Source organism: Rhinoraja longicauda, chromosome 36 (assembly GCF_053455715.1).
Source record: "Rhinoraja longicauda isolate Sanriku21f chromosome 36, sRhiLon1.1, whole genome shotgun sequence".
NCBI lineage: Eukaryota > Metazoa > Chordata > Chondrichthyes > Rajiformes > Arhynchobatidae > Rhinoraja > Rhinoraja longicauda.
Genome location: NC_135988.1, coordinates 18,410,224 through 18,425,882, shown reverse-complemented (window position 1 = coordinate 18,425,882; position 15,659 = coordinate 18,410,224). Strand labels below are relative to the sequence as shown.

General features: G+C 53.0%; 1 protein-coding gene across 1 annotated transcript in view; it reads right to left on the bottom strand.

The window, feature by feature from the left end:
- npc1l1 (NPC1-like 1) overlaps positions 1–15,659 on the bottom strand; it is a 41,841-nt gene that overhangs the window by 1,981 nt on the left and 24,201 nt on the right. The window contains exons 15-20 of the mRNA XM_078428977.1: positions 15,189–15,321; positions 9,140–9,195; positions 7,433–7,583; positions 6,081–6,312; positions 3,444–3,557; positions 576–738 (exon numbers count right to left, since the gene is read on the bottom strand). Of these exons, the coding sequence (XP_078285103.1) occupies positions 576–738; positions 3,444–3,557; positions 6,081–6,312; positions 7,433–7,583; positions 9,140–9,195; positions 15,189–15,321 (849 nt within the window). The remainder of the gene's footprint in view (positions 1–575; positions 739–3,443; positions 3,558–6,080; positions 6,313–7,432; positions 7,584–9,139; positions 9,196–15,188; positions 15,322–15,659) is intronic.

Here is a 15,659-nt window from a genome sequence, read left to right as displayed (position 1 = left end):
CATTCAATGCATCACCATTTTCTCATGATAGACACAAAATGCTGGAGTAACTCAGCGGGACAGGCAGCATCTCTGGAGAGAAGGAATGGGCGACGTTTCGGTTTGGGACCCTTCTTCAGACTGAGATGAGGAAAAACTTTTTCACCCAGAGTGCTGTGAATCTGTGGAATTCTCTGCCAGAGAAGGCAGTGGAGGTCAATCCACTGGATGTTTTCAAGAGAGAGTTAGATTTAGCTCTTGGGGCTAACGGAATCAAGGGATGTGGGGGGAAAGCAGGAATGGGGCACTGATTGTGGATGATCAGCCATGATCATATTGAATGGCGGTGGTGGCTCGAAGGGCCGAATGGCCTCCTCCTGCACCTATTTTCTATGTTTCTATGACTTCCCGCTTACTCCTTGAGGAAGGGTCTCGACCCGAAACGTCAACCCGTTCCTTCTCTCCGGAGATGCTGCCCGTCCCGCTGAGTTACTCCGGCGTTTTGTGTCTGCCTTCGATTTAACCCGGCATCTGCACAGCGATACTCATGACGCGCGTACACGCATGACTTTGACACCGTGTCGCCAACAACTCACCGAGGTAGCTGAGCAGCACTGGGAGGAAGACCAGCCCGTGGGCCATGCCCAGCAGCGTGATCACCAGGTTCAGGCGGAAGAAAAACACCTGGATGAGTTGGGCTTTGGCGAAATACAGGACCACGATGCCTGGAAGGTTGGTCAAGGCCACACCTGCAAACACCTGGACGGGGCAGAGAGGAGCGACACTGGACTTTAGAAGGATGAGAGGAGATCTTATCGAAACGTATAAGATTATTAAGGGGTTGGACACGTTAGAGGCAGGAAACATATTCCCAATGTTGGGGGAGTCCAGAACCAGCGGCCACAGTTTAAGAATAAGGGGTAGGCCATTTAGAACTGAGACGAGGAAAAACGTTTTCAGTCAGAGAGTTGTGAATCTGTGGCATTCTCTGCCTCAGAAGGCAGTGGAGGCCAATTCTCTGAATGCATTCAAGAGAGAGCTAGATAGAGCTCTTAAGGATAGCGGAGTCAGGGGGTATGGGGAGAAGGCAGGAACGGGGTACTGATTGAGAATGATCAGCCATGATCACATTGAATGGCGGTGCGTACAGGCTCGAAGGGCCGAATGGCCTCCTCCTGCACCTATTGTCTATTGACAGGTGAGTTGTGTACCCCAGGGTCGCCAACTGTTCCTATTAGCCGGGACATCCCGTATTTTGGGCTAAATTGGGTTTTTGACCCGTACGGGACCGCCCTTGTCCCCGTATTGGGAGGGTCGCCAACTTCCTCGCTCCCAAATACGGGACAGAGGGCGACGTCAGTCAGAGAGTCGTGAATCTGTGGAATTCTCTGCCACTGGAGGGCAGTGGAGGCCAAATCACTGGATGGATTTAAGAGAGAGTAGTAGCTTAGATTGAGCTCGAGGGGGGCAAGTGGAATCAAGGGATATGGAGAGAAGGGTTATTGATTGTAGACGATCACAATGAATGGCGGTTTATTCACAAAATGCTGGAGTAACTCAGAAGGGTCTCCACCCGAAACGTCACCCATTCCTTCTCTCCCGAGATGCTGCCTGACCCGCTGAGTTACTCCAGCATTTTGTGAATAAATCGATCTGTACCAACATCTGCAGTTATTTTCTTATACTACAATGAATGGCGGTGCTGGCTCGAAGGACCGAATGGTCTCCTCCAACACCTATCTGGCTGGGTGAGGTCACGTGGGGCGCGGGGCCGGTGACGTCGCCCTTTGTCCCGTATTTGGGAGCGGGGGTAGTCGGCGACCCGAGGCGTACCGCCCCCGACGCTGCTCAATGAGGCTGGGCGGCCGTGCTCTGGGATGTCCGAGAGTGAGGGGGGGGGAGACACCTTAGGGGCAGATAACAAATCATTAGGAGGCACAGATATGGTAGACAGTCAGAGCCCGTTTCCCCAGGGTGGGAATGTCCAATACGAGGCGGCATCAGGGGGGAGAGAGGGCAGGTTTAATGGAGACGTGCCAGGCAATTTTCTTCTTACACAGAGGGTGATGGGGGCCTGGAACGCACTGCCAGGGGTGGGGGTGGGGGCAGGTACGATAGTTGGTGTTTAAGAGGCTTTTAGACACATCACACAGATATGCAGGGAATGGAGGGACATGGATCACGTGCAGGCAGAGGGTAGTTTAACTTGGAGTCATGAACAGCATGGACATAGTGGGCCGAAGGGCCCACTCCAGCGCTGCACTGTTGTCTGTTCTAAGGGGCAATGGCTACGGTTTCTGGGGTTCGGTGCAGTGCGACTGGGCTTCACATTTTCCCTGTGACCGCGTGTTTAATTGTCCGCCGTAGAGAGTCACAGGGCGGGGAAACCAGGCCCTTCGGCCCAACTGGTCCATGCCGACCAAGATCCGTCAGCCCCAGTTCCCTGCGTTTGACCCAGGACCCTCCCTCTCCATGCCCTGACCGTGTTGGAGATTAGTAGAAGCTACTACTACTAGTAACTCATAGTTACTGCTAGTGACTCGTAGTTATGAGTGCCTCGTAGTACTCCACATTCGGAGATGTGGGGAGGACAAAATTGTATTAGCATAAACGGGTCAGTACGCACTCGATGGGCCGAAGGGCCTGTTTTGGAGTTGGGCCACACTCAGCATGTTGGTGCCTGGCAATATGGTAGCCTGACATTAATCAAACACATCTACAATTATGGGCGGCACGGTGGCGCAGCGGGTAGAGCTGCTGCCTCACAGCACCGGAGACCCGGGTTCCATCCCGACCACGGACGCTGTCTGTGCGGAGTTTGCACGTTCTCCCCGTGACCTGCGTGGGTTTCCTCCGGGTGCTCCGGATTCCTCCCACATCCCAAAGCTGTGCAGGGTTTGTAGGTTAATTGTCCCTCTGGAAATGGCCCTTAGTGTGTCGGGAGTGGATGGGAAAGTGGGATAACGTTGAAATGGTGTGGATGGTTGATCGATGGTCAGCATGGACTCGGTGGGCCGAAGGGCCTGTTTCTGTGCTGTATCTTTCAATCCATCGCTGGGCACCGCGGGGGTGGAATACATCCTCGATAAGGACATTTGAAGAAAAATCTGTTTCACTTGTATTGTGGTGATGGATTTGTAAATTAGTATTGTACATATTAATGTAAATGGTTAACAATAATATTGTCAACCATCCCCCCCACCACCCCCCACTGTCCCCCTCACCCCCCCTCCTCATCCCCCCACCATCCCCCCCACCCCCCTCCTCATTCCCCCCGCTGTCCCCCTCACTCCCCCTTCCCCATCCCCCCCCACCCCACCCCCCATTCCCTCCACTGTCCCCCAATGTCCCCCTCACCCTCCCTCCCCATCTCCCCCACCGCCCACCGCACCCATCCCCCCACCGCCCCCCCCATTCCCCCCACTGTCCCCCTCACCCCCCCCATCCCCCCACACCCCACCTACCGCGGTCCCCATGTTGACCGTGGCCTCCTTTGCTCGTTCCACTTTATTCTCCTTGGTGCTGACCGCGAACGAGCGGGTGAGGTGAGAGACAAACTCCACAGACATGCCCACCGCCTGTGGGTGAAGCAGAGTCAGACAGGGTGGGCACAGCACAGACAGCCCCGCCCACAGCCCACACAGCCCCGCCCACAACCCAGACAGCCCCGCCCACAGCACAGACAGCCCCGCCCACAGCACAGACAGCCCCGCCCACAGCGCAGACAGCCCCGCCCACAGCGCAGACAGCCCCGCCCACAGCACAGACAGCCCCGCCCACAACCCACACAGCCCCGCCCACAACCCAGACAGCCCCGCCCGCAGCACAGACAGCCCCGCCCACAGCACAGACAGCCCCGCCCACAGCGCAGACAGCCCCGCCCACAGCCCAGACAGCTCCGCCCACAGCACAGACAGCCCCGCCCACTGCGCAGACAGCCCCACCCGCAGCACAGACAGCCCCGCCCACAGCACAGACAGCCCCGCAGCACAGGCAGCCCCGCCCGCAGCACAGACAGCCCCGCCCACAGCACAGACAGCCCCGCCCACAGCGCAGACAGCTCCGCCCACAGCACAGACAGCCCCGCCCGCAGCACAGACAGCCCCGCCCGCAGCACAGACAGCCCCGCCCACAGCCCTGCCCACACACGCACATATGTGTGTGTGTGCGCGTATGTGTATATATGTGTGGATATTTCTACATATAATATATCGGCCGATCACGTCCACTCCGCCATTCAATCATGGCTGATCTATCTCTCCCTCCTAACCCCATTCTCCTGGCTTCTCCCCATAACCCCTGACACCCGTACACATAGAAACATAGAAAATAGGTGCAGGAGTAGGCCATTCGGCCCTTCGAGCCTGCACCGCCATTCAATATGATCATGGCTGATCATCCAACTCAGTATCCCATACCTGCCTTCTCTCCAAACCCCCTGATCCCTTTAGCCACAAGGGCCACATCTAACTCCCTCTTAAATATAGCCAATGAACTGGCCTCAACTACCTTCTGTGGCAGAGAATTCCACAGACTCACCACTCTCTGTGTGAAGAAATGTTTTCTCATCTCGGTCCTAAAAGACTTCCCCCTTATCCTTAAGCTGTGACCCCTGGTTCTGGACTTCCCCAACATCGGGAACAATCTTCCTGCATCTAGCCTGTCCAACCCCTTAAGAATTTTGTACGTTTCTATAAGATCCCCCCTCAATCTTCCAAATTCCAGCGAGTACAAGCCGAGTCTATCCGGTCTTTCTTCATAAGAAAGTCCTGCCATCCCAGGAATCAATCTGGTGAACCTTCTCTGTACTCCCTCTATGGCAAGAATGTCTTTCCTCAGATTAGGAGACCAAAACTGTACGCAATACTCCAGGTGTGGTCTCACCAATGCCCTGTACAACTGCAGCAGAACCTCCCTGCCCCTATACTCAAATCCCCTCGCTATGAATGCCAACATACCATTCGCTTTCTTCACTGCCTGCTGCACCTGCATGCCTACTTTCAATGACTGGTGTACCACGACACCCAGGTCTCGTTGCATCTCCCCTTCTCCTAATCGGCCACCATTCAGATAATAGTCTGCTTTCCTGTTCTTGCCACCAAAGTGGATAACCTCACATTTATCCACATTATACTGCATCTGCCATGCATTTGCCCACTCACCTAACCTATCCAAGTCACCTTGCAGCCTCCTAGCATCCTCCTCACAGCTAACACTGCCCCCCAGCTTCGTGTCATCCGCAAACTTGGAGATGTTGCTTTCAATTCCCTCGTCCAAATCATTAATATATATTGTAAATAGCTGGGGTCCCAGCACTGAGCCTTGCAGTACCCCACTAGTCACTGCCTGCCATTCAGAAAAGGACCCGTTTATTCCTACTCTTTGCTTCCTGTCTGCCAGCCAGTTCTCTATCCGCATCAATACTGAACCCACAATACCGTGTGCTTTAAGTTTGCATACTAATCTCTTATGTGGGACCTTGTCGAAAGCCTTCTGGAAGTCCAGATATAACACATCCACTGGTTCTCCCTTATCCACTCTACTAGTTACATCCTCGAAAAATTTCTATAAGATTCGTCAGACATGATTTACCTTTCATAAATCCATGCTGACTTTGTCCAATGATTTCACCACTTTCCAAATGTGCTGCTATCCCATCTTTAATAACTGACTCTAGCATAATCAAGAATCTATCCATCTCTGCCTTAAATATACCCATTGAGCTGAGGGAGGTGGGGTCAGATCTATTGCCAGCTAGGGTTGCCAACTTCCAAACGGTGACGTCACCGCCCCACGCCCCACGTGACCTCACCCAGCCAGCGGCCACGTGCTCCCGCTCCACCAATGGCTTCCGCCATTGGTGGAGCGGGAGCACGTGGCCGCTGGCTGGGTGAGATCACGTGGGGCGCGGGGCAGTGGCATCACCCTCTGTCCCTTATTTGGGAGTGAGGAAGTTGGCAACCCTACTAATACGGGACAAGGGCGGTCCCGTACGGGACAAACTAATTTAGCCCAATATGTGGGATGTCCCGGGTAACACGGGACAGATGGCGACCCGACTTGCAGCGGCGTGCGGTCACGGTGGGAAGGGGCGTGCGTACCGTGACCAGGTTGATGAGGGAGACGGCGTTGAAGTCGATGTTCCACAGGGTCATGGCGGCCAGCGTGTCCACGATGATCATGACGATGGTGAGCAGGTTGAGCAGCCCCGACCGCACGTCCATGCCCAGCAGGAGGCAGCACACCAGGAAGGTGGGGATCAGGCAGATGCCCACGTTGAAGAGCCCCTCGTTCACCACCGTCAGGTACTGCTCGTAAAACACGTACGTGATCCTGCCCGCAAACGCAAGAGAAAACCTCAGCACAGGGCCCGCGACATGTACACCCGTGCATGCACATGCATGCACGCACACCACCGCATTCTCACGCATGCATGCACACCCACACACACGCCATGGCATTCACACACATGCATGCACACCCACACACACACTCCACTGCATTCTCACACATGCATGCACACCCACACACACGCCATGGCATTCACACGCATGCATACACACCCACACTCCACTGCATTCACACGCATGCATGCGCACACACACACACACACACACTCCACTGCATTCTCACGCATGCATGCACACCTCCACACGCACACTTCGCTGCATTCTCACACATATATGCACACCCACACACACACACACACACCATTACATTCACACCCACACACACACCATTACATTCACATGCATGCACGCACACCCATCTACACCATGTACGCACACCCATGCAGGAACCATGTAGACCTGTACAAGCACACGGATGCAGGCATCCACTGCATGCACTCCCACATACATGCACACCAATGCAAGCGTACACACACGCAGGCCCGGTCTGACAGACGTGTGCACACACACCATGCACACAAGCTGCAAGTGGGCGCTGACCAGTGACCACACTAGCACATTCCCACACGTTAGGGACTATTTACAGAAGCACATAAACCTGCACATCTTTAGAGTGTGAGAGGAAACCGGAGCACCCGGAGAAAACCCACGCGGTCACAGGGAAAACATACAAACTCCGTACAGACAGCGCCCGTAGTCAAGATCGAACCCAGGTCTGCGTGGTGAGGCAGCAACTCTACCGCTGCGCCACCGTGTTGAGTAAGAGGTGAATTAAAGAACCATTAGATCGAGAGTAAATGGCCAACACAGGAAGGAACTGCAGATGCTGGTTTACACCGGAGATATTGTAGACACAGAGTGCTGGAGTAACTCAGCGGGACAGGCAGCATCTGTGGAGAGAAGGAATGGGTGACGTTTCGGGTCGAGTCTGAAGTAGGGTCTTGTCAGCCATTCCTTCTCTCCAGAGAAGCTGCCTGTCCCGCAGAGTTACTCCAGCATATGGTGTCCAATTAATTAGTCGGCTGACGTGAATGTAAACGTACGAGTAAGGGAAGACCTCGAAGTTGGGGTCAGTGCCTGGGATCTTCCTCATGCTGGTCGTGATGCTGTCCGCGAGCATCCGGGCTGACTTCAGGGCAGCTGTGTACTCCACTGAGTTCTTCAGAGGCACGTGGTAGGCCATGAACCTGGAGGCTGGCAACACAGGCACACGGTTAACAGAAGATCAACACAGAGAGCTGGAGTAACGCAGCGGGTCAGGCAGCATCTGTGGGGAACATGGATAGGTGACGTTTCACAGAGTGCTGGAGTAACTCAGCGGGTCAGGCAGCATCTGTGGGGAACATGGATAGGTGACGTTTCACAGAGTGCTGGAGTAACTCAGTGGATCAGGCAGCATCTCTGGAGAGAAGGAATGGGTGACGTTTCGGGTCGAGACCCTTCTTCATTCTGAGAGTCAGGGGAGAGGGAAAGGAGAGACTTAGATGGTGAAGTAGAGAGAATGGCGGAAGCCATTGGTGGAAGGGGAGCACGTGGCCGCTGGCTGGGTGAGGTCACGTGGGGCGCAGGGCGGTGACGTCACCCTTTGTCCCGTATTTGGGAGTGAGGAAGTTGGCAACCCTACTAATACGGGACAAGGGCGGTCCCGTACGGGACAAACTAACTTAGCCCAGAATACGGGATGTCCCGGCTAATACGGGACAGTTGGCAACCCGAGGAGGGATGGCCAGGGTGGGCAGGGTCTGGGGTGGTATGGACATTAGACCACAGGTGAGGGGAGGTAGCAGGTTCTTCTCCAGGCTGGGAGGCATTTCTGCAGCATTCTCTCTATGAGCTACTCATTCCCAATGCCCCACAACACACTGTTCCCTCATGAAATCACTGAATTGAATTGAATTGGATTGAATAAATCTTATTAGCCAAGTATGTGCACATATACCGATCAGCCAAAACATTATGACCACTGACAGGCGAAGTGAATAACATTGATTATCTTGTTACAATGGCACCTGTCAAGGGGTGGGATATATTAAGCAGCAAGTGAACAGTCAGTTCTCGAGGTTGATGTGTTGGATGCAGGAGAAATGGGCAGGAGTAAAGACCTGAGCGACTTTGACAAGGGCCAAATTGTTATGTCCAGACGACTGGGCCAGAGCATCTAGATGGAGCTCTTAAGGATAGCGGAGTCAGGGGGTATGGGGAGAAGGCAGGAACGGGGTACTGATTGAGAATGATCAGCCATGATCACATTGAATGGTGGTGCTGGCTCGAAGGGCCGAATGGCCTACTCCTGCACCTATTGTCTATTGAAACGGCAAGGCTTGTGGGGTGCTCCCAGTCAGCAGTGGTGAGTACCTACCGACAGTGGTCCGAGGAGGGACAAACCACAAACCGGCGACAGACAGGGTGTTGGGCGCCCAAGGCTCATCGATGCTCGAGGGCAACGAAGGCTATCCTGTCTGGTCCGAACCGACTGAAGGTCGACTGTGGCACAAGTCACAGAAAATGTTAGTGGTGGTCACGGGAGGAATGTGTCACAATACACAGTGCATCGCACCCTGCTGCGTATGGGGCTGCACACGGAGGACCAACAGCATATTAGGCAGGTGGGCATAATGTTTTGGCTCATCGGGTCACAATGGTTTGGCTGATGGGTGTACAAGGAATGTGCCTTGGTGCTTTGCTCGCAAGTAACAACACGACATACAGCAAACAAGAAATAAGAATGAAACTTTCTGCCCACCACTTACCCAAGATCTCCCCACCCTCTCCTATCCTCACAGCATTCCCATACGCTCCCAAGCCCCTGGAAAAGAAAAGGTATCAATCTAGAATGCACACACTTCAAAACCGGGCAGATAATCCCCAGGGTCGACCGCAGTCATCTAATACCAAAGAGACAATTGGACATATCATGGAGGGGGGGGGGGGGGGGGTGGAGGGGGTGGAGAGGGGGGGGGGGTGGAGGGGAGGGGAGGGGGGGGGGGGGGATGGGAGGGGAGGGGAGAGGGGGGGGTGGGCTGTGTATCTGAGCTTACAGGTATTCAGAACTGAGATGAGGAAAAACTTTTTTAGTCAGAGAGTTGTGAATCTGTGGAATTCTCTGCCTCAGAAGGCAGTGGAGGCCAATTCTCTGAATACATTCAAGAGAGAGCTAGATAGAGCTCTTAAGGATAGCGGAGTCAGGGGGTTTGGGGAGAAGGCAGGAACGGGGTACTGATTGAGAATGATCAGCCATGATTACATTGAATGGCGGTGCTGGCTCGAAGGGCCGAATGGCCTCCTCCTGCACCTATTGTCTATTTGAGGGGGGCGACATCATTGAAACTTACCGAATAGTGAGCGGCCCGGATAGAGTGGATGTGGAGAGGATGTTTCCACTAGTGGGAGAGTGTAGGACCAGAGGGCACAGCCTCAGAATTAAAGGACGTAAGGCAAGGCAATTGTATTCATATAGCACATTTCATACAGCGATGGCAATTCAAAGTGCTTTACACGGAGCACATAAAGTACAGAACAAGGAGAAAAGGTAGGAAAAGACAAATAGTAAGAGTAATAAGATAAATAATTAATAGTTATAAGTAAGATTAATAGAGGAATGGGGAATCATGACAGAAGCCTTTAGGAAGGAGATTAGGGTGAATTTCTTTAGTCAGAGGGTGGTGAATCTGTGGAACTCATTGCCACAGACAACCGTGGAGGCCACAAGTCTATGGATATTTTGAAAGCGCAGATTGGCAGATTCTTGATTAGTAAGAGTGCCAAAGATCTTGGTGAGAAGGCAGGTGAATGGGGTTGAGAGGGGGAGGTAGGCCAGCCACGATTGAATGGTGGAACAGACTCAATGAGAATGGCCTAATTCTGCTCCTATGAATTGGAACGTGAAAATATTAGGCATTGCCCGTTCCTTGTGTCAGGTGGTGAGATATATTGCTGGTGTTGTTGTGGTCACACAGCACGGAAACAGGCCCTTCAGCCCAACCCTCCCGTGCCGACCCAAAATGCCCCAGACACACTTTTAAAAAAAACAAAATTAAGTTTATTTACAGGTGAACACAACTAAAACAATATTGTAAGAGGACACCAATCTTAAATATAGAATATACATATTAGCATTGAACCAAAACGTTGTTGCGTTCACCCAAGGAGCAACAGCAAGGACCGTGTTGGAAGCCCTTCCAGAGAGAGAAAACAGCCCCAGCCATGGACCTTGTTGTGAATGGTGGCAAGAGGTCAACAACAGGATGCCACCCAGTGGCAGGCTCTGTGTGTAGCCGGGGTAGTGAGTGTGTGTGTGGATACACCAGTCTCTGTGTGTAGCCGGGGTAGTGGGTGCGTGTGGATACGCCAGTCTCTGTGTGTAGCCGGGGTAGTGGGTGCGTGTGGATACGCCAGTCTCTGTGTGTAGTCGGGATAGTGTGTGTGTGTGGATACACCAGTCTCTGTGTGTAGCTGGGGTAGTGTGTGTGTGTGGATACGCCAGTCTCTGTGTGTAGCCGAGGTAGTGTGTGTGTGTGGATACGCCAGTCTCTGTGTGTAGCCGGGGTAGTGAGTGCATGTGCAGATACACCAGTCTCTGTGTGTAGCTGGGGTAGTGGGTGTGTGTGTGGATACGCCAGTCTCTGTGTGTAGCCGAGGTAGTGTGTGTGTGTGGATACACCAGTCTCTGTGTGTAGCCGGGGTAGTGTGTGTGTGTGGATACGCCAGTCTCTGTGTGTAGCCGGGGTAGTGTGTGTGTGTGGATACACCAGTCTCTGTGTGTAGCCGGGGTAGTGAGTGTGTGTGTGGATACGCCAGTCTCTGTGTGTAGCCGGGGTAGTGAGTGTGTGTGTGGATACACCAGTCTCTGTGTGTAGCCGAGGTAGTGAGTGTGTGTGAATACACCAGTCTCTGTGTGTAGCCGGGGTAGTGTGTGTGTGTGGATACACCAGTCTCTGTGTGTAGCCGGGGTAGTGGGTGTGTGTGTGGATACACCAGTCTCTGTGTGTAGCTGGGGTAGTGTGTGTGTGTGGATACACCAGTCTCTGTGTGTAGCCGGGGTAGTGTGTGTGTGTGGATACACCAGTCTCTGTGTGTAGCCGGGGTAGTGTGTGTGTGTGGATACACCAGTCTCTGTGTGTAGCCGGGGTAGTGTGTGTGTGTGGATACGCCAGTCTCTGTGTGTAGCCGGGGTAGTGTGTGTGTGTGGATACACCAGTCTCTGTGTGTAGCTGGGGTAGTGGGTGTGTGTGTGGATACACCAGTCTCTGTGTGTAGCCGGGGTAGTGTGTGTGTGTGGATACACCAGTCTCTGTGTGTAGCTGGGGTAGTGTGTGTGTGTGGATACACCAGTCTCTGTGTGTAGCTGGGGTAGTGTATGTGTGTGGATACACCAGTCTCTGTGTGTAGCCGGGGTAGTGAGTGTGTGTGGATACACCAGTCTCTGTGTGTAGCTGGGGTAGTGGGTGTGTGTGTGGATACACCAGTCTCTGTGTGTAGCCGGGGTAGTGTGTGTGTGTGGATACACCAGTCTCTGTGTGTAGCCGGGGTAGTGTGTGTGTGCGGATACACCAGTCTCTGTGTGTAGCTGGGGTAGTGGGTGTGTGTGTGGATACACCAGTCTCTGTGTGTAGCTGGGGTAGTGTGTGTGTGTGGATACACCAGTCTCTGTGTGTAGCCGGGGTAGTGTGTGTGTGTGTGGATACACCAGTCTCTGTGTGTAGCCGGGGTAGTGTGTGTGTGTGGATACACCAGTCTCTGTGTGTAGCCGGGGTAGTGTGTGTGTGTGGATACACCAGTCTCTGTGTGTAGCCGGGGTAGTGGGTGTGTGTGTGAATACACCAGTCTCTGTGTGTAGCTGGGGTAGTGTGTGTGTGTGGATACACCAGTCTCTGTGTGTAGCCGGGGTAGTGTGTGTGTGTGGATACACCAGTCTCTGTGTGTAGCCGGGGTAGTGTGTGTGTGTGGATACACCAGGCTCTGTGTGTAGCCGGGGTAGTGTGTGTGTGTGGATACGCCAGGCTCTGTGTGTAGCCGGGGTAGTGTGTGTGTGTGTGGATACACCAGTCTCTGTGTGTAGCTGGGGTAGTGTGTGTGTGTGGATACACCAGTCTCTGTGTGTAGCCGGGGTAGTGTGTGTGTGTGTGGATACACCAGTCTCTGTGTGTAGCTGGGGTAGTGTGTGTGTGTGGATACACCAGTCTCTGTGTGTAGCCGGGGTAGTGAGTGTGTGTGTGGATACGCCAGGCTCTGTGTGTAGCCGGGGTAGTGTGTGTGTGTGTGGATACACCAGTCTCTGTGTGTAGCCGGGGTAGTGTGTGTGTGCAGATACACCAGTCTCTGTGTGTAGCTGGGGTAGTGTGTGTGTGTGTGGATACACCAGTCTCTGTGTGTAGCCGGGGTAGTGTGTGTGTGTGGATACACCAGTCTCTGTGTGTAGCCGGGGTAGTGAGTGTGTGTGGATACACCAGTCTCTGTGTGTAGCCGGGGTAGTGTGTGTGTGTGTGGATACACCAGTCTCTGTGTGTAGCCGGGGTAGTGTGTGTGTGTGGATACACCAGTCTCTGTGTGTAGCCGGGGTAGTGTGTGTGTGTGGATACACCAGTCTCTGTGTGTAGCCGGGGTAGTGTGTGTGTGTGGATACACCAGTCTCTGTGTGTAGCCGGGGTAGTGTGTGTGTGTGGATACACCAGTCTCTGTGTGTAGCCGGGGTAGTGGGTGTGTGTGTGGATACACCAGTCTCTGTGTGTAGCCGGGGTAGTGTGTGTGTGTGGATACACCAGTCTCTGTGTGTAGCCGGGGTAGTGGGTGTGTGTGTGGATACACCAGTCTCTGTGTGTAGCCGGGGTAGTGAGTGCATGTGCAGATACACCAGTCTCTGCCCTATTTGGTCGTGTAATAGACAATAGACAATATTCAGCCCTTCGAGCCAGCACCGCCATTCACTGTGATCATGGCTGATCATCCACAATCAGTACCCCGTTCCTGCCTTCTCACCATATCCCTTGCCTCCGCTATCTTTTAGAGCTCTATTTAACTCTCTCTTGAAAGCATCCATAGAATCGGCCTCCACTGGCTTTTGAGGCAGAGAATTCCACAGATTCACAACTCTCTGGGTGAAAAGAGAGTCTGTTCTAAATGGCCTACCCCTTATTCTTAAACTGTGGCCCCTGGTTCTGGACTCCCCCAACATTGGGAACATGTTTCCTACTTCTAATGCGTGTAATAAAACACCTTGTTATTCACACTCTGTTGCCTGAATCCAGTGAGTTGGCGATCATGAGTTAATAGACAATAGGCAATAGGTGCAGCAAGGAGGCCATTCGGCCCTTCGAGCCAGCACCACCATTCAATGTGATCATGGCTGATCATTCTCAATCAGTACCCCGTTCCTGCCTTCTCCCCATACCCCCTGACTCCGCTATCCTTAAGAGCTCCATCCAGCTCTCTCTTGAATGCATTCAGAGAATTGGCCTCCACTGCCTTCTGAGGCAGAGAATTCCACAGATTCACAACTCTCTGACTGAAAAAGCTTTTCCGCATCTCAGTTCTAAATGGCCGACCCCTTATTCTTAAACTGTGGCCCCTGGTTCTGGACTCCCCCAACATTGGGAACATGTTTCCTACCTCTAATGCGTGTGATAAAACACCTTGTTATTCACACTCTGTTGCCTGAATCCAGTGAGTTGGCGATCACGAGTTATGACCACATCCATCTTGCCCTGTGATGACCAGCAATGCGCACAGTTCCCCAGGTACAGGGGTTAGTGTCCTTCCTTGCTGCACCCTCCCCACCCTTGAGTTGGGTGGCTGGAGCTCCCCTCCCCCTCCACCTCCCCTCCCCCTCCCCACCCCCTGGGGAACGAAGGTCAGAGGGGGCCGGGCGTGGGGAGGGGCGTGGGTTCAGGGTACGACTGGAATGGAGGAGGTGACGGCAGCGACAGGCCTTTGTGACCAGCTCAAGCATACGGACTCAGTGGACTGCTCTGACAACACTGCACTCACATATAAAATCATAAAAGGACTGGACAAGCTAGATGCAGGGAAAAAAATCTCAATGTTGGGGAAGTCCAGTACCAGGGGCCACACACAGTCTAAGAATTTTTTTCATATTTCATATTTCAGATACTGCGCGGAAACAGGCCTTTTCGGCCCACCAAGTCCGCACCGCCCAGTGATCCCCATACATTAACACTATCCTACACACACTAGGGACAATTTTTTACATTTACCCAGTCAATTAACCTACATACCTGCACGTCTTTGGAGTGTGGGAGGAAACCGAAGATCTCGGAGAAAACCCACGCAGGTCACGGGGAGAACGTACAAACTCCTTACAGTGCAGCACCCGTAGTCAGGATCGAACCTGAGTCTCCGGCGCTGCATTCGCTGTAAAGCAGCAACTCTACCGCTGCGCTACCATGCCGAATAAAGAGGAGGCCATTTAAAACTGAGGTGAGAAGAAACTTTTTCACCCAGAGAGTTGTGAATCTGTGGAATTCTCTGCCACAGAGGGCAGTGGAGGCCAATTCACTGGATGAATTTAAAAGAGAGTTAGATAGAGCTCTAGGGGCTAGTGGAATCAAGGGATATGGGGAGAAGGCAGGCACAGGTTACTGATTGTGGATGATCAGCCATGATCACAGTGAATGGCGGTGCTGGCTGGAAGGGCCGAGTGGCCTCGTCCTGCACCTGTTCTCTATGTTTCCATGTTACCCGGGATGATTGTGCACATGTACGAGGGCAGTCTTGCAGATCTGTGTTGGATCTCACTGGACCTTGGTGCAGGTGACCCTGTGGACCCCACTGAACGTGACTTACCCCTTGGAGCATTTCAGGATGGGGGGGTCGCCCAGGAAGCTGGGCAGGTATTTGTGGAACTCCTCGCTGGACGGTCGGACGATCCCGCTGAGATCTGTTGATGGGATGCATCTCGCAAAACAGGCCAGTTGATCTGAAGATCGGAAAATGGAATCAGAGTGGCTTCACAGAACTCCATCTCAACAGAAACCCCCAGACTCTGGCTACTGAGAGTCAGACAGTGCAGAACCAGGCCCTTCGGCCCGTCATTCTGTGCTGACCATCGAACACCCATTTAACACCAATCCTTCATTAATCCCATTTTTAAAAATACATCCAACCTAAACTCCGTGTTAAATCTATTTATTGTCTCACTAACACCGTTAAGTTCACCATGTTGACCATTTTTCCCATCGTTCTTTCCCAGTATGTCAGCTAATGGGTTAAACAGAGAACAAACCCCTCATCATGCTTTAGTTTAGTTTAGTTTGG